The sequence below is a fragment of the Dendropsophus ebraccatus genome, chromosome 7 (assembly GCF_027789765.1).
Source record: "Dendropsophus ebraccatus isolate aDenEbr1 chromosome 7, aDenEbr1.pat, whole genome shotgun sequence".
NCBI classification, from domain to species: Eukaryota; Metazoa; Chordata; class Amphibia; order Anura; family Hylidae; genus Dendropsophus; species Dendropsophus ebraccatus.
The window spans coordinates 61,713,484-61,741,197 of NC_091460.1; the positions used below are offsets into that span (position 1 = coordinate 61,713,484).

The 27,714-nt window shown below is 41.6% G+C and overlaps 1 protein-coding gene across 1 annotated transcript; it reads right to left on the reverse strand.

Annotated features, from left to right (window-relative positions):
- Nucleotides 1-700: 700 nt before the first annotated feature.
- On the reverse strand, nt 701-25,434 carry CHIC2 (cysteine rich hydrophobic domain 2). The gene is made up of 6 exons (XM_069977627.1): nt 25,165-25,434; nt 20,300-20,354; nt 20,052-20,207; nt 4,019-4,075; nt 3,793-3,852; nt 701-2,126 (listed from the first exon to the last, which is right to left on the reverse strand). The coding sequence occupies exons 1-6, from the start codon at nt 25,284-25,286 to the stop codon at nt 2,076-2,078; spliced, it is 501 nt and encodes a 166-aa protein (XP_069833728.1). The 5' UTR covers nt 25,287-25,434; the 3' UTR covers nt 701-2,075.
- Nucleotides 25,435-27,714: the final 2,280 nt, after the last annotated feature.

A 27,714-nucleotide genomic window follows, 5' to 3' on the forward strand; every position in this document is an offset into this window, starting at 1 on the left:
GACTGATCAACGTACCTGTGAATGAAGTGTTCTCACAGTGACATCTATGACAAATCTAAAGCCCCTATTACACGGAGGAGCAAACAAGCGCTGTCAGTGCTCGTCTGCTCCTCGTTCCCCGCTCACTGCCGCCGCTATTACACGCGGTTGCAGTGAGCAGGTGAGAGCTGAGGGGACCGCGGGGAGCTGCCTGGGTGATAGCTCGATTGTCTGGACAGCCCATAGCATATAGCAGCGGTCTGCTGCCGCCGCTCCTATTCCATGGAGCGACGGCAGCAGATCGCTGCTATATGAGTCGTTTGTCTTTCAACATGTTGAAAGACAAACGACAACAACGATCTACCGACAACAACGATCTACCGACATCGTTCATGTCAGCTGATTGTTGTGTTCTATTACACAGGACGATTATCGTCTGTAGCAGCCAATATCGGCTGATAATTGTTCCATGTGAACGGGCCTTCACGTGAAAGGGATTTTCAAAGTGGTCATAAAAATTTAATTTGCAATCTTATTAGAGCAGTGGTATAAACCATTTCTTTATCATTATAAATAAACAATTTGAATTTTAAATGTTATACCTCATACCACCGATTTATAACTAGTTTCAGCATATAATGTTGAGACGCCTAAATAATAATAATAATAAATAATAATAAATAAAAACTCTATACTAGTCCAGATAAATTAAGACACTAAATTATGTGTACAGAGTTTATTAGGTAATAAAGAGCACGTTCCAGGGTTCAATCTGAGCTCAGACTTGTTAAACAAAGTAAACCAAAAGGATACAAAAAGTAAGCAATTAAATAAGTTTGCATGTGAGATGCAGCCAACTAGTGGGTAAACATAGGAAGATAAGGAGAGGAAATAAAGGGGTTATCCGGGGGGATAACACAAAAAAATAAAGTAATTACTAATTTACATGTGTTAGCAAACTGGCCAATCCAGTCTTCAGTAACTTAAGACAGTAAGTTCATCTTCCTGATTTATCCTCATGGCGCCACTGGACTGATGGCTGCCTCCCTTGTTTATGTTGGCTTGTCAGCAATCGTGTGACTACAAGCGGCTTGAACAGAGTTAAATTGCCAGCCCCTTGCCATCATTTCATGGCTAATAGAAAGTGGCTAGGGACTGGATTAGTTATAGAAAAGTACCAGTCCCCTGTAATTATGTGTCTTAATAGCTGCTTTAGGAGGTGGTATTGCAAAACTAGAGAGACAGACCAGAGGGAGAGAGGAAGAAGCAGTGGAAGGATTTGCAGTATTTCAGGAAGTAGAGAAGAATATTGTGTGTGTCAGAACGGATGAATTACATTTTCACACTGAAAACTAATGAGACAGTCCTAAATGATCATTTCTTGTATTTTGAGTATTTTCTTCTTTTTATGTCTTTGGATAACCCCTTTAATGATAAATAATATTACCACAGTAAAAGTCATGAAAACCAAAGTGGAAAAGTTTTCTAATCCAGTATTAAGACCAGAGTGTATCAATATCAGAACTGCATGGTCCTGAGCTCCAGCAATATGCATCATGCACATCTTCCATAGTCTAGATCAGTCAAGAACAGATAAGGTACAACTTTTTTCCAGGACATCCTTATCAGAGCCAGCTGACAGGATCTTCATCATCATAAGCAGACAACAAGGATTCCTAATGGTGCTGTGAAATCTTGGTTCCCAAAAGAGTGACATGGGAAGGGTAAGGGGGGGGGGGAAACACCCACATTAGACTGTGAAATTCACATAAAATAAAGCTATGAATATGATCTACAGAAAACAAAGTCTATATTATGTGAGATGGTCACAGTTGTTTTGTTTTTAATAGTGAAGCGCTGAAGCACAAATGTTAAACGGAGTGAAGTAGTGTCTTCAATAATAAAAAAAAAATACATTCCTTAAAATAAGGAACAAACCACAAGATTCAGCAGAACCTCTGCTATGTCACCACTGGGAAAGCACCAAGCAAGGCACCATTGGAAATACAGGTTAAGTCAAATAAGTCCGTGTGGAAAAACAATAGGGAAAAAACACTAAAAAAGGAAAAGAAAAAAAAAATGGGAAAAATAGACTGCTAATCTGGTCGAAAAATTGGCGTCTTTGGTAAAAATTCTATCAAGATGACCTGTGAAAAGAAGAAGAAAGTCAACTTTTTGGCTCGTCCGTCATATCAGCACTACAAACATGTGACATTTATTGCCCACTTAAGAGCTACAGAACACTGAATTTCATGGAAAAAGGCAAAGAAACAGGTCAAATCAAGCAAACAAAAAAAATAAACTCTTTTCAGCCCTGAGTCCATTAGATGATGCTACACAGCGGGTGTTTTAGAGTAATAAACAACAACACTGCCAGCTATGAAAAGAGGCATACAAACATATGGTTAAGAGGTCACTAAATCTGTTGAAGTTAACACCAGCTAATTATTAACTGATGATCTAAGTAATACAGTTCATCACAGTTAGATCCCAAAACAAAAAGGACCATTCCCTTTGATAGCACCTTTAGAATGAAAGTATGCCTTACTGCTAATCAGGGCCTTTTACAGCAAATTAATGACCTAGTGTCAAGGGGCTATTGTAGATCCCTCTCCTTATGAATATTAATTCCCTTAAGGAGGGTAATTAATTATAACATGGAATGCAAGGGTTAATCCACTGCCACAGAGTAAAATGGTATAAGAGTTCAGCAGATGAAAGCTAAAGACATCAGTCATAATTAACAAATATTTCTCAACCTCGTTTTTCTATACAGACACGTTGGGAATAAAAATCAAATCTCTTAGTATGTCATGGCATAAACAAATTACTAAAATTAATAAGAATATACAGCTAGTTTTAAGATAATTTAAAATATAATGATACTACGATAAGCCTCTATCCAGTTAAAGTTTTTTGTTAAATAATGATGATTATTATTTTTTTGGAAAGGGGGATAGTGAAGAGGAGGATGTGGGGAAATAGTAACTAAGGGTTAGAGGGTTGGGGCAAATCTCCCCTCAATTTGAAAATCTTTTGTATAACTGTATATTTGTGCACAATATAAGGGTAGGATGAGGGTAAAATATAAAACAGAGAATTTAAAAAAAAAAAAGGAACTAATTAAAGATTTTATTTCTTTAAAAAAAGATATGAATTATAATGTTCACAAAGTAATCTTGATTAAAACATTTACAATTTATAATTATTTTATGTATCAAAACAACAATACGCTCTATATCTATATACATCAAACTTAATATAAAGCTACCAAAGTGAATGTTAACAAAAAGGACACCAACTGTTTGAAACAATACTTAATAAAGCAGCTACCAGGCCGGCTCATAAAGACAAAAGATGGAGAAATATTTTGTTTCAGAAAATAACCATTAAAAGGGACAAGAAGGTCTTTATGCCTCTGATGAATTGTCCTATGAGAGAGAACTTGAATATGGCTATTTAGGATCATGCTAATCAAGCTTAAGACTTGCTGTGCACCCAAAGATGTGCTTATCTTTCTTACAGAATCGAAAATTTCACACCCCATCAATGCACGCCTGAGCTACTTTATTTTAGCAATTAATTTATTATTTTTCCCAATGGCGCACTGAAGACTTGTCTCCGTGGCCTTCATAACTTTATAAATCAGCTCTACACATGACTCTGGGCAATTGTGGAGCGTAGAAAATCCTTCCGCTCGGCTGATTAAGCTCTTGACACCTTTACTGATTAATAATCACGAAAAGAATAAGATCAGAGGCAAAATAAATGATCATTTAATAGAGAGACTCACAAAACAGCCCTTTAACTTACATATTCCATCATGTTATTGGTTTCACATTTCCTTTTGCTCAGTCTCCAGTGCAAGCACAGCTGGAAGAGAGGGATAGCAAAAGAAGAAAAATGAGCTCCGTAGGACTGCGGCACACACATTAGCCCATTTATCCACCTTTCATATTTTTTGCCTAACAAAAGCATCTGTTTCCATACTGTGCAATTCAAACTCCAACACAGCGAAGTTGCTCCCTGCGGTACTCACCTTGTGGTATAACCTATTGTTTTCCCATTCCAATAACTTCTCAATCGATCTTCGTGTCTGGAAGACAAATGAGGGACAATTTTACCCCTCAGTAGCTTAAGGGAGATAAAGAAAGAAAAAGAAAAGAAAAAAAACACATACACATTGCAGCTGTTTATTGCATGAGACAATTCAAGCCATGGGACAGTGACTGAGTCTGGGGTGGTCTATGATGTTACCAAAGGGATGCTGTTAAATAGTAACTCAAACTGTAATCAATATACTTACCGGGAAAGCTAAGGATTCACCCCAAACAACTTTACCTTGACAGCCCCTAATTGGTTGCTTATGGGATAGTAATACAAGCTCCACTACATTATTGTATTCAGCGTGCCTTGGATGTAAACAGATACACTATAATGCTTTTTATTGCAACCAGGTAAAAACCTGCTTTAGCACAAGCTAAATAAGCAACTGAAACTCTTAAGATTTACAGTGTTTTAGTGTTTATTGTGACAGCAAGAATAGCATAGTCTGTAGCATTACTAGCGATAAAAATAGCAGAATCTTGACTACCCCAGTTATAAGTCAATGGAGTCCACTAGGATTCTAAAAATGCATCCTTCACTGCTGTTGTGCCTAAGTTAAGAATGGAAGACATGACCCTAATGAGAACAGAGCCTTAGGGCTGGATTAAAAATGTGATGTGGCTGCCATATAAAGTGTGGACACAGTATAATAAGTTGCATTTAGTAGCAGCTGCACACACTGCTTATGCTCAGAACGATTCATATAGTAAGAATAGATACATACTGCAAAACAACAAATAGAAACCAGTTGGTATAAAATTGCACACAATACAGGTACAGGCTGGCATAAAAGCATATAAGTCATTAAGGTCTCAATGCAACATAAGGGGCCATTCACACTACGGAATTTGCGCGGGCTCCGCTTGAGGTTCCGCCTGTCCCATGCGCACTCCGCCATCTGTCTAAAGAATTTACATGTCCTACTGAATGAATGAGACAGGCGGAACTTCAAGCGGAGTCCGCACTGCGGACTATATTTGAAATTCCACGCAAATTCCGTTGTGTGAACGGTCCCTAACTCTAACAGAGCCAAAGACATCATTACTATCTATAACAAATTATACTAGGCAATTGCCTGACACCTTTTGTTCAGAGAGCTGTGTTGGACTTTTCCAGTTTATACTAAATATTCAATCATCCCAATTAAAAGATATCCTTTAAAGGGGTTATCCAGCGCTACAAAAACATGGCCACTTTCCCCCTAATGTCTCCAGTTCAGGTGCAGTTTGCAATTAAGCTCCATTTACTTCAATGGAACAGTGTTTCAAAACCCCACCCAAACTGGAGACAACAGTAGGGGGAAAATGACCAGGTTTTCGTAGCGCTGGATAACCACTTTAAAGGGAATTATTCAGAATTAGAAAATATGGCTGCTTTCTTCCAGAATCAGTGCTGCTCTCACCCTTAGTCTCTGGGTGGTACTGCAGCTTAGTTGCATCGAAGCAAGTCTTGTGTTTTTTTTTTAATTTTATAGGGTTCTCCATGTGGAATAAATAATGAGATAATATTGTAGTTCAGGTCATTACGGATTTTGTGCAAAAATTTTGTAGTTGTATTTTTTTGGGAGAGGGTTTACTATATTATATTTTCCAAAAATTTACTTATTAGTCCCACAAATACTTTGAAATGCAATCTTCAGACAGCTAATATAATACACTGTACTACCAGTCTAGTGCAGTGTATTATCCTGGCAATATAATGTTGATAGGCGACCTAAGCGGCCTTGCCAGAGACAAAAACAGAGTAGGTACAGATATATGGCCTTCGAAAGGACCCCCCCCCCCCCCTTGCTAAAGAAAATAATCTGCATCTGAGCATTGTTTAACCACAGCATCTAAGGGGTTAAACAACAAGGATCAAATGTTTCTCCACTCTTGACAGTAAGAGCAGGGGTCCTGCTGTCATGCAGCATGCAAGCTCTTGTGATGGTCTGCATAGGAGACCAGTGCCAGTCAAATTTTGCCCTGCTGACAAAACGCACTATGTGGTCTTTAATGGTATGTTTATCAAAACCTAACTAACCTCTGTAACCTCTTAAAGTAACTGTACCACCAGACCCAGGCTGAAGCACTGGAGGCGGTCCGACCCAACCCCAGTGGAAAGAAACCCCAGCCCCTCCATGACGTGACTCCATTAGAATCAATGGAACCCTATCATAGAGGGGCTGGGGTTTCCTCCCACTAAGGGTGGGTCGGCCCGTCTCCAGTGCTTCAGCCTGGGCCTGGTGGTACAGTCACTTTAACATTGCAGGACTCTGTTAAGGGGGAGCAGAGAGGGCTTACAGTGCCAGCCCTCTCTGCAGCTTGCGGCACCTGACTGCTATCAGCAGCCGGGGACCGCATGTATTAGCTGGCGCAGCTGATCATTATGCCCAACTAATTTGCTAATTACATGCAGTTGTCAAAGCTGCATCTAAATAGCTGTTTCAGCCATTCTCTGGTGACTAGTGGGGGAGATCACAGAGGGGCGATAACTTTTTCCTATCTTTCCGGGACTCATCGTCTGAAAGATGCTGATCCCGGCTCGGTAATAGATTGCTTAGGGCTGCTGGAGCCCCGAGCAATCTATCACAGATTTCATTGTCCACACAAAAACCCACCAAAGTGCAAATCCAGAAAAATTGTAATAAAAGGGATCAAAAAGTTGCATATGTGGATCATGGCATGTACACATCATGGTGCAAAAAATGACATCTCACACAGCCCCATAGACCAAAAAATAAAAGCATTATAAAAGATGGTAATAGAGAAATATGAAGAACTTTTTTTTTTCTTTTTAGGTTTTAATTTTTTAAAAACCATAAAATAAAAATAAGAGTTATACAAGTTACATATCATTGTAATCATACTGACTTTAGGAACATAGATGACATGTGGCTGATGGGGGTCAAAGGCAGATAGTTTAGTGAGTTTGAAAACCTGAATTTACTGTAAGTTTGCTCATTATTTATAAGTTTGCTCATTATTTATATCAAGCAATCTCTGTGACTTGTGTAGAGGTCATTCTACAGGGACAGGGAGGCCGACCTGCTAGTCTCACCTGTTACTGTAATGCTGTACTTATCACTTTATCAACACAGGCAGAACAGGACGCCTCAGCTTAGCTTTAAGCTTAAAGGAGAAGTCCGGCCAAAATTAATTTTTGATATGTTACTTATGGAAAGTTATACAAATTTCTAATGTACATTAATTATGGGAAATGCACATATAGGGCTATTTCCCTTAATTTAGTAAATCAGGAAGTGTTAGAATTCTCTCAGATACAGTGACATCACGACGAAAGGTGTAATTCCTATGGAGTGTCCAGCAGGGGGCGCTCTATATGTAGAAGTCTATGGGACTTTATTGTTTCTATGGATTTCTATGTAAAGTAATGTAATGTAGTGTACCATATGCTTTATTGAATGAATACATCTATGGAATACTTTGGGGAGCAAGTGTCCTTGCTCCCCAAAGTATTGCATAAATGTATTCAATCAGTACATTAGGATATCACAGTAAGCCCGCCGATCCGTTGTACTCCCGCCGATCCGGACTATATACACTGAACTACTGCTCCCATCATCTGCTCGTAGTATGAGCAGGTGAAGGGAGTAGTAGCTGGGTTATGGCTATCACTTGCCTGCCGCTGGGCGCAGGGGGGAGCCGCTCCCACCACCTCCTTCCGGGATCCAAGGAACCTCCCCCCTATCCCAGGGCTGACACTTGCTCCCCAAAGTATTCCATAGATGTATTCATTCAATAAAGCATACTGTACACTACATTACTTTACATAGAAATCCATAGAAACAATAAAGTCCCATAGACTTCTACATATAGAGCTCCCCCTGCTGGACACTCCATAGGAATTACACCTTTCGTCGTGACGTCACTGTATCTGAGAGAATTCTAACACTTCCTGATCTACTAAATTAAAGGAAATAGCCCTATATGTGCATTTCCCATAATGTACATTAGAAATTTGTATAACCTTCCAAAAGTAATATCAAAAATTTATTTTAGCCGGACTTCTCCTTTAACTGCTACCAGCAAGCCATGATTTTTAGGGCTGCAATATCTCAGTGATCAATTGAAGAATGAGTACTTGTTCATTTGTGGACTTAATGCTGCGTTTACACGGAACGATTATCGTGCGAATTCGCACAATAACGATCGAATTCGAATGATAATCGTACGAGTAAACGCAGCGAACAATCAAACGACGAGCGAGAAATCGTTCAATTTTATCTTTGAACATGTTTTCAAATCGTCGCTGATCGTTAAAAATTTGCATATCGTTCCGTTTAAACAGTCGTTCGCCGATTTAACCAATGTGTGAGATATGCTTAAGCAATCGCAAAACGAATTTTCCGTACAATATATCGTACCGTCTAAAGGCTGACCGTTATGAAAAAAAGTCGTTACTCCGACATCGTTAATCGTACGATCGAGCGAATTATCGCTGCGTGTAAACGTAGCATAACACTCAGTCTTAAAGAACAATTGTACTCTACGAGGTGCTACTAGACGGCCAATCAGAGCATGTACTTCATCAATATAGGGATATACCAGTGAAATTTTAACAATGGTTGGCTGAATATCCCAGAACAGGCCACTGATAAATGTTGCATGTTAAAGCAACTCTGTACCCACAATCTGACCCCCCCAAACCACTTGTACCCTTGGATAGCTGCTTTTAATCCAAGATCTGTCCTGTGGTCCGTTCGGCAGGTGATGCAGTTATTGTCCTAGAAAAAACTTTTTTAACTTGCAGCCCCGTGCCCAACGGGAGTATCTGTGCCCTAACTTTGCACCACCCCTCCATCCCTCCTCCCCACCCTCTTCATCATTAGGAATGTCACTGGAATATTTGCACAGCTGCTTAACGATCCAGCCCATGTGCCAAGCTGACACAGGTGGGGAATAGAAGCCTGGAGCATTCCTAATGATGAGGAGGGTGGGGAGGAAGGACAGAGAGGTTGTGCCAGCCTAATGCATACGCAATCTAAGCCCCGACCTTTGGGCTCGGGCCTGCCAGTTTGTTATTTTTTAGAACAATAGCTGCATCACCTGCCGAACGGACCCCAGGACAGATCTTGGGTTAAAAGCAGCTATCCAAAGGTACAAGCGGTTTGGGGGATGGGGTCAGATTGTGGGTACAGAGTCACTTTAAAGGCAGATTTGAATTAGAATGCTGCAAAAAAAAAAGAGACTACTACACTAATCTAATGGTGCCCACACACTTAAAGGGAACCTGTCACCCCCCGTGCCGGGGTGACAGGCTCCTGACCCCCCTCTACAGCCCCCTATACTCACCTGATCCCGCCGGGTCCCACTTCTGGATCCGGTCGGGTCACGGAGATCTCAGCCGCTGCAGCCCGGTGCACGCGCTGAGAGATGAGTCCAACGCTCATAGAGAACGACGGAGAGTCCAGCGCTCCGTCATTCTCTATGAGCGTTGGACTCATCTCTCAGCGCGCGTGCCGGGCTGCAGCGGCTGATATCTCCGTGACCCGACTGGATCCAGAAGTGGGACCTGGCGGGATCAGGTGAGTATAGGGGGCTGTAGCGGGGGTCGGGAGCCTGTCACCCCGGCACGGGGGATGACAGGTTCCCTTTAAGACAGTGAGCGGAGTCTGGCTGTGTATGTTTTGCTCCTGACTCTCCCGAGAGATTATATTGAAGTTCGAGAGGTCCTAAGCATGTCGGTATTTAAGAAAACAACTGGATTTTCCATAAAAACTATTCCTGTGATAGTTCAAGTTTTCAGAAAAAACAGCATTTATTTAAAAATCTATTTTTCTCTTTCCTGTATGAAATATATCCCACAATTGTTTGTTTAGATGCAGATGCATCACAGGAGTCTAAGACCGGAGGGCATAAATCATGATGCCAGGTGGGAAAAGCCAGCAAAAGCTGCAGGTGCAAAGTGACAGCTCAGCCTTCAGTGCAGCTGCAGTGTAAGATGAAAAAAGATGCCCCGTACCGCTCCACACTAACAGTTAAGCCGCATTATGGCCACCAACCCATCAATGCTTCCAAATCAACAAGTTAATTTCATATTTCTGTGTCAGATATTAACATGCAATTAAGGGCCCTTTTACACAGAAAGATTATCTGACAGATTATCTGCCAAAGATTTGAAGCTAAAGCTAGGACTGGATTTGAAAAGAGGAGAAATCTCAGGCTTTCCTGTATGACCTGATCTCTGATTATAGTCTGTTCCTGGTTTTGGCTTTAAATCTTTGGCAGATAATCTGTCAGATAATCTTTCTGTGTAAAAGGGCCCTAAGTCCATCAAATTATTATGGTAGCACAATTACCGATAACAGCTCCATGGAAGTGAATGCAGGAACAGGACCCCGGCTCTCTACACTGATAGTTCGCTGGAGTGGGAACCTAAGATCTTACAGCGGACATGAGTGTCACTATTTTAAATTTATTACATTCATTATCTGAGCATTTCTGTAAAGTGAAACAGTGCCCCAAGCTGACAAAGATCAGCAGACCCTGCTTGTTTTATTGTAAAGATCGTCTTTTAGAGGCTGTTCCCCTTTTCAATGAAAATAGGGCTGCAGTTATGGTCACACTTTGTGTTAATTTAGTTGCCAGTCAGCTCCAAATCAAAAGAAAATAAGGCTGCAGAGTGTAATTAACATTCAGTTCAGTCGTTTTGTCCCTTGTCTAGCCCCAAGCTTTGTTCACATTGCCATCTGAATGCTGAAGGCTGGAGGGAAATCGATTTGATTCTAATCGCACCATGAAAAGAACATGATCTAACTGCTTTCAGCCCTCCGTAAATCTGTACTGGGTCTTTAGCACAATGCAACTTCCAATTTAGAAAGCACTGAATGTCTCGTCAATGACTTTGTGAAGGGGTAAGAGAGAGAGGGGAGAAAAAAAAAAAGGTTGGGGTGGGGGTGAGAGGGAAAAAAAGGAAAAAAGAACAAGGAGCAGACATAAAAATTCCAATAGTTGTTTAAGCATTACAGTTCATTTGCATCACAGCAAACCTGAAAAGGGCTGACCCCTTAAACCGCCTCTCAAGTCTATGAAGTTGTAGCGCTGACAAGCTTATATTGACAGAAGCTCATTGACTCTGAAAGGCTACTCTATCAATGGTGTAAAATGGCAATAGGTTCTACACTGAGCAGGCATCTGCCTGCCCACCCGCTGCTAAATCAACGGCACGGGATTAATATATTAAGAAAGAATCTGAATGTTACTTTGTACTACCTGTTTTTGGAGCATTAGTGTTTTTACGTTTTCACCTTTACATTGATCACTGTATATTTAGCCATAGTGTAAGGATCTCACGTGACAACAAAGAAATGCCTTGGGAACACTTAAAAACATCAATGCCTTTCATTCACTTCTTGATGGATTGCAATGGGAGATGTAAACGCTACCATTATAAATGTCTATGGTCATTGTCAAAATCCTGCTTGTGCTATTATTTCCACTCTATTACGATAAATCCTCTGATCCTGTTAAAGCCTATAAACATACACCAATGCCATACACAAGGTTCTCAGGAGCTTTAAGCACACTAGCACTCTGCCATGTGTAGAAGATAGCTCTGCCAGTGCAGAAGAGAAGACTGTGAAACAATACAAGGAAACATGACTTCATAATTCCAGGCTGGGAGCTGGAGATCAGACCGCAGCGGACATCATTACGCTTTTCATTTTTCTCAGCTGTGACAGGTGAAAGCCAAAAGCTTCTGCACGTGCAGCTCAATTCATCTCCGCACTTGACATGTCACTGGTTCCCATCGAAAGGCAGGTGACAGCACACAAAACAGAAAGGGGCACTTGATTGGAGAGTAATATTTTTAGCTCACAACAATAGCACATTTATAGTCACTAAGACAAAGGAGGAAAGTCCTGTTTAGTCAAGGAAACCACTTAAAATGTATGCAAGAGCAAGACGAAGTGAGGCAATGAAAAGCGTCAAAATAAGCCTAGTCTTTAAGACTCAGGAAACAGAACATAAAAAGTTTGATAGAGAGAAGGGAATAAAAGCCAAAAACAACAACGGTGAAATGAAAAATAGTCTCATATTATAAAGACATAAACCAACAGAATCCACTGCACAATATTGGCATAAATGTATCAAAGCATTATGAACTGAAAATAAATGCAACATCAGGGGATTTTATCTTACAATGTAAAGCATATAGGCTTGGAGATGTTTAGTTTGGACATCTCATCTGGGTTCAAGTGAGGACACTGACTATTCAACCCTAATTTAAAAAAAAAAAAAAAAAAAAAAAAAAAAAAAAGTCCACCCTTTAGCTTCAAATTACAGAGGGGAAAAAAAGTCTAGAATTTTATAGTACAGGGCATTATAGTTCTTGAAGGCAGAAAACCATCTTGAGTCACACTCAAGATGAAAACAAAGCACCCAGATAACTCCTACAAGCAATGATCTAGAAAAACAATGTTAATGTAGTGTAAAGTACCCTATCTCCACCCCGTTATTGTTCCTCCTCCTAAGCAATTCTAATATTAACTTGCTAGAGTAAAAAACAAAAAAAAAAAAACGTAAAAAGCATAAAGTGATCTGTGATTACACCACTGCTAGCTGACAATAAAAACTGATTAATCATGCATAAAAAAAACCATTGCTATGGTTGGTAAAGTTTTTTGTTTTTTTTTATTTGAGTTAAAAAAATACTTATCCCCTACCCAAAGGATTCTGCAATCACTAGAACAAGGACCCAAGTCTATGTTACCAATAAAACGTCAAGTCGCACATGTGCACTGTAGCTCCATTTGTGGTCTCTGGATCTGCCAAAGACAGATTTCCATGATCAGCTCTGGCAGCTCCCAGGAGCGGCAGCACATGTGACACAAGCTGCCATTTTATTCATAATAAAGACTTGGACCCATTCTGGAGATTGCAGGGGGGACCCCAGTGACTGGACTCTAATATATATTCCAATCCTGTGCTAAGGGGTAAGTAGTTTTTACATGGAATTTCGTTCAAGTTTTTAAATAAAAACATCTGGCCTCCGATTTTTTACCTTAAAGGGTGTTTTTACAGAGGACACGTATCACCTGTCCAAATGATAGGTAATGAGTGTCTGTAGTGGGTATCCATTGTTCTCCAGAGTAGGGTCACACGTATACCACAATTCTATTTACTCAGGGAGACATGGGACCCCCATTCTTGTAAATGTTATCACCCATCGTATGGGCCGGTGATAAGTGTCCTTTGTGGGGAAAAAACGTTAGTGCTTGTCCACACAGGTAAAGACCATATGGATTTTTTTTGCATCAAAATTAGATATGAGCAAATTTAAAGAGATAATGAAGATTTACGCTTCGTTATTACTGTAATTTGCTCATCAGTCTGCTGTCTTAAATGACTGCCGCTCCATTCTGCTCCCTCCCCGGTGCTGGGAAAAGCTGGATCCAGTCCTGGGAAACCTGGGACTGCAGGGAGGAGCGGCTATGAGCAGCAGTCAGTTAAAAGGCAGCAGGCTGATGTGCGGATTGCAGGGATAACAAAGAGCTTTGCTTCGCTCTTACTGTAGATTCGCTCATCGCTAATCAAAATAAAACAGGTGACAGAGAAATTTAGTATTGTTGACTAATAGAGCATTAATGACATTTTTACCAGTTCCTATTTTGTCAATTTCTATTTAAAAGTTCAAATATTTTTTTTCTAGTTTCTCAGTACATTATATGAAGGGTGACAATAAAAATAAAATCTTTTCCCTCAAAAAATAAGCCTTCAAAGGATTTAATAGAAAAATAAGTCCATAATCTATAAACAGTAAAGAGAAAGGCAGCACATTTGCTCTCCTGCTACCAGGGAAATGTTGGGAGCCCAACATACACATTATAAGATGGTGAAGTAGCCCCACCAAGACAAAGATTTGGCTGACAATTATTGGCTATGGCAGCTTTCTCTTTGGATTTCCATTTAGTATAGCGATGCTAGGCTTTTGTGATTATTTAAGACATAATACTGTATTGATTTTGGTTTTGCAACCCCCATTCAAAACAAACAAAAAAAAAACAATAAAATAGATTGATAATGCATTCCTTAAGAGGTTTATTATCCCAATACCAACAATATGAGCAATGTAACTATAACCATGAGTTAATTACAATGTACAGCACTTTACACAATACACATAAAGGTATTTTAAAAATAAAAGCATTACTGATAAAGGGCCTGTTTCAGAGACATAGCAATAATTGCCAACCAGTGAGTTATTAAATCCATGAGGGAGAAAAATAGTACAGATTTGGGCTATGTTCACACAACGTATGAGACCGGCCGTTCCGTGACCCCGGCCAGGTCACGGAACGGCCGGTCTCTGGCCGGTACTTAAAGGACAAGTGCCATGAAAAACTTTTTCCCAGTAATTGAAGCAAATTACAAATCTGTAATATGCTTTAATCACCTATCTGCCTCCCTTCCCTGTCTTTTCCCCCCTCCACCCCCCACCAGGAAGTGTCCTAACTCACACAGACCTGATTACTGTCGTCACCTTCACCCGGCAGCTCCTTCTTGTGAGGATGAGTCATCAGCAGGAGGGATGCTCTAGGTCCTGTTACACCAGCCTCCCCCTCCCCTCCTTGTCAGGTGACTCTGCTTGCTCAGCTTATCTTCTCTAGTGACATGACTCCTTCACTGAGTCCACGGCAGCAGGAGAGAGGGTATGAGGTGAGAGGGAGGGGGGGGCTGCCTATCTGCCGGAGTCAGTCGGAGGGAAGATAAGCATGACATGTGACAAGTGATGGCTTTCAGTTGTTCAGCCAATGGGAGCTTACCAAGCAGTCACTTGACAAGGCAGGGGAGGGGGGAGGCTAGTGTAACAGGAGAAGGAGCTGAGAGAAGAGCTTGGTGACGAAAGTAATTAGGTCTGTGTGAGTTAGGACACTTCCTGGTGGAGGGGGGAAAAGACAGGGAAGGGAGGCAGATAGGTGATTGAAGCCTATTACAGAGTTATATAACTTTGTAATATGCTTCAATTACTGGGAAAAAGGTTTTCATGGCACTTGTCCTTTAAGTACCGGCCCGGTGATCTTTCCGGCCGCAGAGCTCTGATGCGGGCGCATCAGCGTGCGCCCGCATCAGAGCTTACCATAGCACACAATGAAGCGAGCGCCCGGAGCCGCTTGCTTCACTGTGTGAACTGACAGGTCTTTCTGTGGCCGGAATTCACTGAATTTCGGCCGCAGAAAACTGACCTGTCAGTTATTTGCGGGGCCGCACAGCTCCCGGCCGGAGCGTATACGATGTGTGTACGCTCCGGCCTGGATCCCATTGCTTAATAGGCTGTGTTACGCTGCGCAAAAACTACGGCGTTGTTGCCGCCGGCAACAAGGGCCGTAGTTTTACGTAGTGTGAACATAGCCTTGTACTGTAAAGCAGCACTTTGCATGTATAAATGTGGTACACATCTGATTTTACTGATTCTGCTTCATAGCACAACCCCTTTAAAGCAAACCTGTCAGCATCTTTTTGTTGACTAAGGAGATACAACTCATATTTCATTCCTTTGTTTCAGTACTGAGATATAAGCTTTATGCAAAGTAGGAGATAAAGCCCCCAGGAACTCCCCTAGGCTGTGGAAGCCCAGCAACATTCAGCCCCTTTCCTCTAACTCCCCAATGTCTGTAAGTAAATGCCCACTCGGTGAACTTTCCTGGCTATTTGCAGCCTAGGGGAAGACTAGTTAGCTTTATCTCTCAATTTGCATAAAACTTCTTAAGTTTCGCAGCACTGGAGAAACAGATTTAAATAAGAGTTATATCTCCTGATTTAGAGTAAAAAGGCCCACTGTACACTACACAGCTGACAGGTAGTCTTTAAGCTAGCAATCCATATCAGAATTACTTGAGCAATTTGCCCACGTCACATCTCAATGTCCTAAATAAAGATTACGCAAAGTAGGGATAAAATTAGTAGACCAGTGTCCTATGTTCTTATGTGTATGACCAATTGACCTACTACATTATAGACCTATGATCATAGATCTACCACAGACCCATTCATATGTCCTATTAGGGAAGTTATCATTACAATACCAACTGCCCCATGAATACCAACTGCCCCATGAACTGGAGTTGGAGGAGCTGTAGGAGCAGTACGACACTTCTGTTGTCTGTGCGGCACAGATTGAAGCACTGTGTCAGGGGTTGTCAGACATTCAGAAGTACTAAGACCCTTCCATCATTTGTCTACACTGGTAAAGAGCCATCATGACTATTATCCTGCACTGCATTATACTTATATGTCCTGGTACGGCAAAAAAATTAAATAAAAAATAAAATCTGATCTTGGCTATTTAACCTTTCGTATACTGCATTTAATATTGACCGCACATCAGTTAAGGAAGTTGCTGCTCATAATAAGTGTCTGACTAGACAGATTTAAAAGTTTTCAAAAATGGAAAAAAGAAAACCACTAGATAGATAAAATGTCACAGAATTATAACAATGCATCTATACATATCTGTAATGAACCCTGAATAAAATTCTACCAAGGTCTTCATTAACTAAAAGCACTGCATATCAATACAAATAAAATGCTCCTTGACATTAATGGGGATGACACTACAATTTGTAGCAAACCTCCACTGCTCTTTGACGGTCACCAGCAATTCCGCAGGTGGCAATGATTTACCCTTTTAATGCCACAAACCAATGCTGCGTTTACACGGAACGATTATCGTTCGAATTTGAACGATAACGATCGAATTCGAAAGATAATCGTACGTGTAAACGCAGCGAACGATCAAACAACGAGCGAGAAATCATTCACTTTGATCTTACAACATGTTCTTAAATGGTTGTTCGCAAAAAAATCGCAGATCGTTCTGTGTAAACAGTCGTTCACAGATTTTACCTATGTACGAGATAGGCTTAAGCAATCGCAAAACGATTTTTCCGTACGATATATTGTTCCGTCTAAACGCTGATCGTTCTAAAAAAAAAAAAACATTGTTCTTTCAATATCGTTAATCGTACGATCGGGTGAATTATCGCTCCGTGTAAACGCAGCATTAAGCAATTGCAGCATTGAAATGAATGATTGACAGGTGCCACACCTGTCAAGTGTCTGATCAGCACCTTCGCAACGTGACCGTCACTTAACAAGCTGGAGGTCTATATTTAGGGTACATTTACACAAAAAGATTATCGGACAGATTATCTGCCAAAGATTTGAAGCCAAAGCCAGGAATGGATTTGAAAAGGGGAGAAGTCTCAGGCTTTCCTTCTCTGTTTCTCTGTTTATAGTCTGTTCCTGGCTTTGGCTTCAAATCTTTGTCAGATAATCTGGCCGATAATCTTTCTATGTAAATGGACCCTTTCCCTTCATTTCTGCAGGTGTCTCTTTGCTAATAATGCCTGGCTAAGGCAGACTCCATTAACAGAGCACTGACTTCACTTATCTATACAATGCTATAGCATTGCGTAGATCAGAATTGGCAGTCTATTAATTGATTATAAAAGGTTCGATAGAAGGGACTTAAAGGACAACTTTGGTGAAAATCTTTTCCCCAGTAATTGAAACACAATTCAAAAAGTTATATAACTTTGTATTAACAGGGCTGTGGAGTCGGAGTCGTGGAGTCAGAGTCGGAGCTAGTTTTGGCTGGAGTTGGAAAAAAATGTACCGACTCCAGCTTTAAAAAAATCTTTAAAAAATGTAGAATTGAATTTTGATATAAATTTTACAAGTTTTGCTCATGAATATATATTATGAGCTACATTCTAATAGGACACTGTCCCTATTACATTAGGGTGGTCAGGGAATATATCAGTAATAGTACACTGGCCCTATTAGATAAGGGTGGTCGGGGAATACATCAGTAAGGCTATTTTTACACTACGTGAAACTACGGCATCAGAGCTCTGCGGCCAGAAAGATCCCCCGGCCGGTACTTAAGTACCGGCCGAGATGATCCGGCCAGAGACCGGCCGGGTAACGGAACGGCCGGTCTCTAACGTAGTTGTGAACATAGCCTAATAGTACACTGGCCTTATTAGATAAGGGTGGTCGGGGAATATATCAGTAATAGGACACTGGTCCTATTAGATAAGGGGGGGGGGGGGTCATGGAAAAGTTGTCGATCACTATTTGGCAGATTGTTTCTAAGCTGGAAGAGTCCATTGTGTGGGGGGAGATCTGTGCTGTTCTCTTCCTGAATGGTGGATGACTGTATATGAGTAGCAGTGTAATATGAAGATATCCTGTGTAATATAGAGGAGGAGAAGACATAAGTAGTGTAAAAATAACCTCTGTCCTCAGTGTGGTGTTTCCTCTCTGGGAGAAGATTGTGTGTTTTTCTTCAGTGTTCTATGGCTGCAGCTGTGTGTGTGTGTGCACGTGCTATGGCTGCAGTAGGCTGTGTGTGTATGCTATGGCTGCAGCAGGCTGTGTGTATGTGGTGTGCGTTATGGCTGCAGCAAGCTGTGTGTGCTATGGCTGCAGCAGGCTGTGTGTGTATGCTATGGCTGAAGCAGGCTGCGTGTGTGTGTGCTATAGCTGCAGCAGGCTGTGTGTGTGTGGGTGTATGCTATGGCTGCAGTAGGCTGTGTGTGTGCGTGCTATTGCGTGCCCCCACAGTGACCTTCCATATCACTATGTGTGACCCCTCTCTATATCACTGTGTGTGACCCCCCTATCACTATGTGTGACCCCTCTCTATATCACTATGGCTGACCTCTATATTACAGGTATTTGGCATTGTTAGTGTTTCTTTAAGTATGGTGAATATTTAGTTAGAAACATAGAAGACTGTCAGCAGGAAAAGATCACCTGCTCTATCTAGTCTAGTTCTGAGTAGTTCAGGACATGGAGGCTGGAGACTGGCTGCATCCACTGCACACACACAGGAGAAGCTTCCTTTGTATGTTTCATAAGTTGCCCCAGGATCATGTTATACATTAGGGAGAAGCTGCTGAGCCAGTGTGATAAAAAAAAACTCCCCTGGTACATGACTGGCCATTTATGAAGGAGTTGGAGTCGGTCCTGATAAAATTCAGGAGTCAGAGTTGGAGTCGGACCTGATAAAACTCAGGAGTCGCAGTTGGAGCTGCGGCTTACCGACTCCACAGCCCTGCTTTGTATTATGCTTCAATCACCTATCTGCTCATCTTCCCTATCCCCCCAACCCCCACCCCAAAACACACACACCAGGAAGAGAAGTAAACTCATTCTTACCTAATGACTGTTGACCCCAGGTTGCTCTGTGGCAGCCATTTTGTGACAATGACATTATCAAGAGGGAAACTAGTCTTTGTCAGATGCCTCAGGTTGCTCAGCACTGATTGGCTGAGTAAGCTGTAAGCCATCTAAGAGTTCTACAAAGTCAGATAGACATAACAGAAGACAAAGTGCATCATGGAAAACCCGAAACCAGGACGTGAAGAAAAAAATATGGAGCTTCAGTTCAGTTTTTTTTTAATCAGAGCCAGAGTTGTCCTTTAAAGTGTAAAAATAAATAAATGATAAAAAATAAGTGAAACAAAACAACAACAAAAAAAAACACAAAACATATTTGCCATCATCGCATGGGTAATCACCTGAACTATTCAATTATCACATTCCTGATTTATGTAAAAACAGTCTGGGGGCATTATATCCATATTTTTGTGGGTTTTCTAAACTGGGGGAAAAGGAGTAGGTTTTCCCACAAACCACTTGGTTAGCACAAAAATCTGCGCCTTTTCGCTGACGTACACTGTGCTCACCTAATGGGTGGACAGGGGGACGTGGAAGACAGGGAGGAGAAGTGGTCTCCTCCCATGCCTGATTAATTGTGTTGGTTCTGCTGAACAGCTGATTAGCTGCGGCACCCCACTAATCAGACATCGATGACCTAGCTTGAAGACAGACCACCCCTTTAGGATAAAGAAGCATGCTTTTCATAATCCAGTAAAATGTTCTAAACATCGAAATTCTGCTTAAAAATGAACTTTGCATTACAACATGTAGTTAAGACATAAAATAACTTACTCTTTTACTGAGACACACAACCGGCCACATGCTACATCCTAGAGTGCAGCAACAACACAGACACCCACATAGCAGCCATCGAACATTAATCGGAAGGTTCTTCTTAAGACAACTGTTGACTCTGTTAATACTAGATTTAAATTCCTCTGGTGCTACCTGGGTGTAAAAAAAAGGTAATAATAATAGTTAAATGATCATACATTGAGAACTTTATATGTGAAAGTCATTTATCAGTTAATGGATCATACTTTTCCAGTTAGAGATGACGGAAATTCAGCTTCAAACTTGTTGCTAAGACCAAATCTAGAAGAAAGAAAACAAAGTTAGCCAATGCTTTACTGTCACGTGAGCTTACAACACACTGAACTCTGATGTCATACGAGTATATAAAAGAAGTCTGAGTAAATGGACTGCAACAGTCTACATAAAATAAGATTCCCTTAGGCACTGCCCCTGGATTTCAGTACTGGAAATCATAAGACAAATTGAGGACCACTGATTTAATCTGTTTTTAGTTTGGAAGGTTGTGGCAGAAATCTCCAGAGCTGTAATCCTCATACACATTAATGACATCTTTTTGGAAAGCAATTATGTTGTTCTTTGTTTGACAAAGCAACTAAGAAGCCTGTCCATTATGCATATAGTACAAAGCTTGCTGCAGCCTCAGAGGGGAACTATCAGCAGGTTAGACTAATCTAACCTGCCAATAGCCTCATATGGCCATTCCCATGCAGTTAATAGTTTACTCCTTGGTCCGGTGAGACCTTTTGGAGTACTTGGGCACCATTAGGAGCACTGGCCTGCCCCCATAGTGCCAGATCGGTTGAGGGGGGCAGTGCAGTACTGAAAACGGACCAAGGAGTAAACTACTAACTGCATGGGAGCGGTGTCAAGGATAAAGGCAAGAGACATACCTTCATCCTCGGCCCCTCCTGCGCAATAGGGGGCTATCGGCACGTTGGCAATAGTGACACTTTTCTGTTTGCACAAGGGTCAATATCCTAAGAATAAATGTTACCAACACTCCACAGGATAGGTAAAAGTATATCCTTACTGTGAGTCCAATTGCTGTTGCCACAACAATTCATGATAAGTCAACTAGTTATCACTTATCCAAAAAACAAGTGATCCCTTTTAATCTAGGGCTCCCCCTTTAATGTAAAAATGTGGTAAAAGTATGAAAGATTGGCAAAGCCACTGTGCCACTGCTGTACACTGTGCTAACCATGCAGACATCTTTATTGGACAGCATCTTAAAGTAACAGAGCTACTTGACACCAAACTATGTTGTTCAATCTGCTGGGTTCTCAAGATGCTTTCATGTAAATAACCAAGTCTAATAGAGAATATAGTGTTAGAAGCCTGTAAAGTGCACTATGTCCTTTGCACTTCTTTCTTGCAAAGCAAAAAAGCAACATCCTGTTACCAAGAATAATCTGACCTTAAATAAAGCATTACAACATCTGGCGCTCAGACGTTCTTCGCTAATGTAAAGGTATGCAGAAACCATTATCTTGTGCGAGATGCAGAGGTTTGTTTTCATTGCTCTTTTCCACATAGAGACCAGAAATATTTTGGTGAAACAGTTTGGCCTGAAGTCCAGTGTGCATGTTGAGAAGCTGTGAATGCTGGACGGTAGCGGGGAGCTTCTTAAAAGTGGTTGCCCAGCAAAAATCTTTTTCTTTCAAATCAACTGGTTTCAGACAGTTAATAGATTTGTAATTTTCTTAAAAATCTCAAGTCTTCCCATACTTATCAGCTGCTGTATGTCCAGCAGGAAGTGGTCTTTTCAGTCTGACACAGTGCTCTCTACTGACATCTTCGTCCAAAACAGGAACTGTCCGGAGCAGCAGCAAATTCCCATAGAAAAACTCTCCTGTTCTGGACAGTCACTGTCTCGGCCAAAGATGTCAGCAGAGAGCACTATGACTAAAAAGAAAACAACATTTCATGCAGAACACACAGTAGCTAATAAGTATAGGAAGACTTGAGATTTTTAAATAGAAGTAAATTACAAATCTATATAACTTTTTGAAACCAGTTGATTTGAAAGAAAAAGATTTTCGCTGAATGCAATGCCAATAGTTCCAAAGTCTAAAAGTTTTTACAGTAATGGAGATAACCTCATTTATAAAACCACCAGTGTTACCTCAGCTTTTGAACGCTTCAGAGTTCGAACGAAAAACTACCCGGAATTTGTGTTCAGAACACAAACTTTGCTTGGTATCCAAGCGTACTGGTGTCTCAGACGAACGTAGACTAAGCTAATGTTCGCTTATCAATACTTTTTTCATGAGCTGCTTGTCTACTCCTTCTGGTACTGTGGCTCCACCAGTCCCCCTCTAGTGTCTTCCCACCACTTGAGTTGTCAGGATAGGGGAGAAGAAATCCTGGGAGTCCAACCTCCGCATTACCAATGTCCATATCAGCCCGCGGCTTTGTACATCCCTGAAATCTTCATATTGGCTTGTGTCTTCTTTGTTTTGAATAGAGCCGCGTGTACGGCACGTGACCCATAATTCTATTCATTCTTATGGAGCCGTCAGAAAGAGCCGAGTGCCGTACTCCGCTTCTGCAGCTCCATTCATTACCTATGGAGTTGCCAGAGAGCGCCAGGTACAGCACTTGGCTCTTTCCAGTGGCTCCATAGAGAATAAATAGAGCCGCAGGTCACGTTACGTACCCGCGGCTCTATTCAAAACAAAGAAGACACAAGCCAATATGAAGATTTCAGGGATGTACAAAGGTTGGACCCCTGTATTGCTGAGATATCACACTTCTCATATGCAAATAAGTCTTAAAAGACTTATTTGCATAAAGCTTTGGCTGTCCAGGCATGATGGGAGTTGCAGTTTTGCATCAGCTGGAGAGCAAAGGTTCCTATCCCTGCTATAATGCCATGGTCACAATTGATGATGATATGACATTATGTGGCTATTGGGAAAGAAATAAGTAAGAATGCCTTTACACAGAGATTTATCTGACAGATCACTAAAGCCAAAGCCTGGAACAGACAAACGTAGAACAGGTCATAAAGGAAAGACTGAGATTTCTCCTCTTTTCAAATCTATTCCTGGCTTTGGCTTAAAAATATCTGTCAGTTAAATCTCTCTATGCACCATTAGACTTGTCACTTAAGTCGAGAAATCAGACTAAAGGGGAGCTTCCCTGTGTACACTTCTTCCCATACTTCTTTTTAAACTGAGTCTGTCATCTGCAATTCATGTTGCAGACAGCTGTTAGGTCAAGGAGACACACGGTACCTTTCACATATCCAGCTTTGCTTCTCAGGCGCAGTGTTAAAAAGGTGTCCCCAAGCCACTTAAGTTTAGAGGGCTGTAACGCCTCCCTGTTTTGCCTCCCATCCCTACTATATTAAAGGGGTTGTCCATCGAAAATCTTTTTCTTTCAAATCAACTTTTGTCAGAAAGTTATATAGATTTGAAATTTGATTGTCAAAAAATCTCAAGTCTTCCCATACTTATTAGCTCCTGTATGTCCTACAGGATATGTTTTCAGTCTAACACAGTGATCTTATGATATCTCTGCCCGAGACAGAAACACTCTAGAGAAGGAGAGGTTTTCTTTGGGAATGCTCATAGAAAACCTCTCCTGCTCTGGATAGTGCCTACTTGTCCTAATCGCTAGCTAACAGTGTCAGTAGTCTGGATGTAATAGGCAGCTGAGAATAACTTTACCTTATTTTTGAAACACTACCATTGTTTGTACTGAGGAAAGCTGCCAGTGTTTCATGCTGCTTGTGGATCAGACATCATGACAGGTTCCCAATAGCCTGTAGAAGGCTTACCAGTGTCTGCATTTATATTAGACATTAATCTATGTCCAACTGTGTTCAGAGATTAAAAGTATATTCCCATCATAGACATATATGGGATAGCCCAAAGATATGTCAGAAATGTTTGATAAGCGTCTATATATATGAATAGAGAGAAGTGTATGTGTGGTCACATGTCCATTCATTCCCATGTGGTAGCACTCTCACTAGGTGGGTTTGGTGACCCCCATTTTGCTGTCAGCTGCCAGTCCCAGGGTGGAACCCACACCTATCAGACTATTATAGCATATGTGGATATACCCGCATACATACCCAACAATGACAATTCAAGACTGCCACAGACTAAGAACTGATACAGAACAAATACAGGTCGTACCTGGCTAAAGGCCCTATTCCACGGAACGATTATCGGCCGTATTCGGCTGATAATCGTCCCGTGGAATAGAACGCAACGATCAGCTGATATCGTTCATGTTGGCTGATCTGTTGGCCGATCTGCTGCTGGGCTCTGCGGAATAAGAGTGGCGGCAGCAGACCGCTGCTGTATGTCATGGGCTGCCAAGACGATCTAGCGATCACCCGGGCTGCTCCCCTGAACCTCCCGCACTCACCCACTCGCTACTGCCGCGAGGAATAGCGGCGGCAGCGAGCAGGGAACGAGGAGCAAATGAGCGCTAATAGCAGAATGCAGAAAGAAACAAAGCGATTGGCATTGTAGATGCATTCATCTCTAATGGTGACCTAAAAGTATTACCCTCAGACAAAATGAGAAAACTATAAAGCAGATTTGAAGTCCATCCGGCCGCAGAACCACGGCCATGATCTACATGGCTGCTACGTAAAGATCTGCAATCTAAGCGTCTGCCACTCCACTCTGCCCAAGGAGTCCCACTCAGGAGGGATGGTCATGCCTAGACCCTAATTCAGGTCACTATATGGTGTCCTTAGAGGGCTGCTACCTGCCACAATGAACACTCCTGCTATCCCAATAGTGATTTCCAAGCCTGTCATGCAAATACAGAGGTGTAAATAGCAGTGATTGGCTGCAGAGGTCATGTGACTGGTGTACATGATATCATGGCTGCACCAGCAGAGCAGTGATACTGGGTGACAATATAGTGGATGGGGGGTGTACCCACGGCACCAGATGATGTAATGGTGGGGGCTGGAGTGTACTGTAGCTGATAGCAGGATATGGAGGGTATACTGCCCCCTGCTCCAGCCTTTGTTCCCAGCTCAGTGCCCGCTCTAGCCCCGTTCCCTGTGAGGTACAGTGCGGGTGAATCCCCCTGCCACCCTCCTCTCCCCCAGTCTTACACTGTGACGTGCCCACATCCCCGCACCACCACCGGGTCCGGGGCGTATTTCAGCAGCTGCTCCTCCAGAGCTCGCTCCTCGTCCTCTTCCTCCTCCTCATAAATTTCATCAAAGTCCGCCATTCTCGCCGTCCTTCACCGCTGGGCGGACAGCGGTCAGCGGTCAGCGCCTCAGCGATATCCTGCCTCGTCCCCGGTGCCGTTACCAGGAAGCTAAGGCCGCCATACCCCGCCGCTGCGTCACGACGTCAGCACGCCTGACGTCACGAGAGTCATGTGACAAACAAGCAGTAAGCCTCGTTGCTGTTTTGTTTTTTTTGTTACTTTTTCTAACTTTATTGCTTTGTAGAAGTTACATGAGGATATACTTGGAACGGTGGGTGGATGTCTGACTATGGAGTGTGGTGTTATGTGTGGACTGCAGGACATATAAGGAATTTTATAAGGAAAATTATCAGAAGTGTCTTTCAAAAAAAAGAAATCTGTTGTCCATAGCAACCCATTAAAGCTCAGCTTACACTCAGAAACTGAAAGCTGAGCTGTGAGGGGTTACTAAGGGCAACAAATACATTCTACCTAAAACTTGGATTATTATATTAGGTAATGTAATGAAGAAGAATAGAATAATAGTAATAGTAGAGTAATGTAATCATAGTTTCAGGCCTGGTTCACATCACATTTTGAAATGTCCCTTTTGTCATCTTTACAGGAAGCTTCAATGGAACTGAGTTGTAAAACCACACCTAACTGGAGAAGACCAGAGTGGTGCTGTCTGTGGGGTGCTGGGGAGGTTGTGCAGGGGAAGATGAGCCCGGCCCACTGAGCACTGCTGCCCCTCCTGGCATTTGCCAGAACTGCCAGATGCCTAGTCCAGTGAAAGAGGGAAATCTCAAATCTGCTTTTGCCCCCCTACACTATTCCTGGTGCCTAACCGATGCGTTTAAAGATTTGCCTATGGTGTCTTTAGGTCTCCAAAGTGATGCCACAATCTGACAACATTAAAGGGGTTATCCAGTGCTACAAAAACATGGCCACGACTCAGTTGCGGTTTGCAATTAAGCTCCATTCACTTCAATGAAACCAAGTAGCAAAACCCACCCAAGCTGGAGACAACAGTGGGACTGTCTCTAGAAGAAAGTGGCCATGTTTTTGTAGCACTCGATAACCTCTTTAACCCCTTCAAGACTAAGCCTATTTGGGCCTAAATGACCAGGCTCATTTTTCAAAATCTGACCTGTCTCACTTTATGCGCTTATAGCTCAGTGATGCTTTAACGTATGCTAGCGATTATAAGATAGTTTTTTCCATCACATATGGCACTTTATATTAGTGGCAAAATTTGGTCACTACTTTGTGTGTTTTTTGTGAAAAACATAAAAATATCCTGAAAAAAGAAAGTCGTAGCACATAAATTAGTTACTAAGTCACATTACCAATATGTCCTCTTTATTCTGGCTTCATTTCATAAACATATTTTACTTTTTTAGGGTGTTACAGGGCTTAGAAATTTATCAGCAAATTACCACATTTTCGTGAAAATTTCCAAAACTGATATTTTTAGGGACCAGTTCTTTTTTTAAGTTGATTTAGGAGGCTTGTATACTTGAAACCCCCATAAGTGACCCCAGTTTGGAAACTACACACCTTAAAGAATTAATCTAGGGGTATAATGAGCATTTTAACCCTACAGGGGCTGGAGGAAAGTATTCACCATTAGGCCGTAAAAAAATGGAAAATTAAAATTTTACAATAATATATACGTTTAGATTAAAGTTTCTCATTTTCAAAAGGAACATGAGAGAAAAAGCACCCCAAAATTTGTAACATAGGTTCTCTTGAGTACAACGGTACCCCATATGTGGGCGTAAACCACTGTATGGGCACACAGCGGGGCTCAGAAGGAAGGGAGCGCCAATTAGCTTTTCCAATGTAGATTTTGCTGTAGAAGTTTCTGAGCGCCAGGTGCGTTTGCAGTGCCCCTGTAGTGTCAGCAGAGAGAAAAAAAACCATAAGTCACCCCATTTTGGAAAGTAGACCCCTCAAAGAATTCATCTTGGGGTAGGATGAGCATTTTGACCCCACAGGTATGAGAGGAAAGTATTCAAAATTAGACAGTAAAAATAAAAAACTCAAATGTTTACAATAATATGTTTGTTTAGTTTGAAATTTCTCAATTTCACGAGGAACAAGAGAAAAGAAGTACCCCAAAATTAGTAACGCAGGTTCTCCTGAGTAAAATGGTACCTCACATGTGGGCATAAACCACTGTATGGGCACACAGCGGGGCTCAGAAGGGAAGGAGCGCCAATTAGCTTTTTCAATGCAGATTTTGCTGAAGAAGTTTCTGAGCACCAGGTGCGTTTGCAGTGCCCCTGTAGTGCCAGCGGAGTAAAATCTCGCCATAAGTCACCCCATTTTGGAAAGTGCACCCCTCAAAGAATTCATTTTGGGGTGTGGTGAGCATTTTGACCCCACAGGTATTAGAGGAAAGTATTCAAAATTAGACAGTAAAAATGAAAAACTCGAATTTTTCCAATAATTTTTTCCTTTA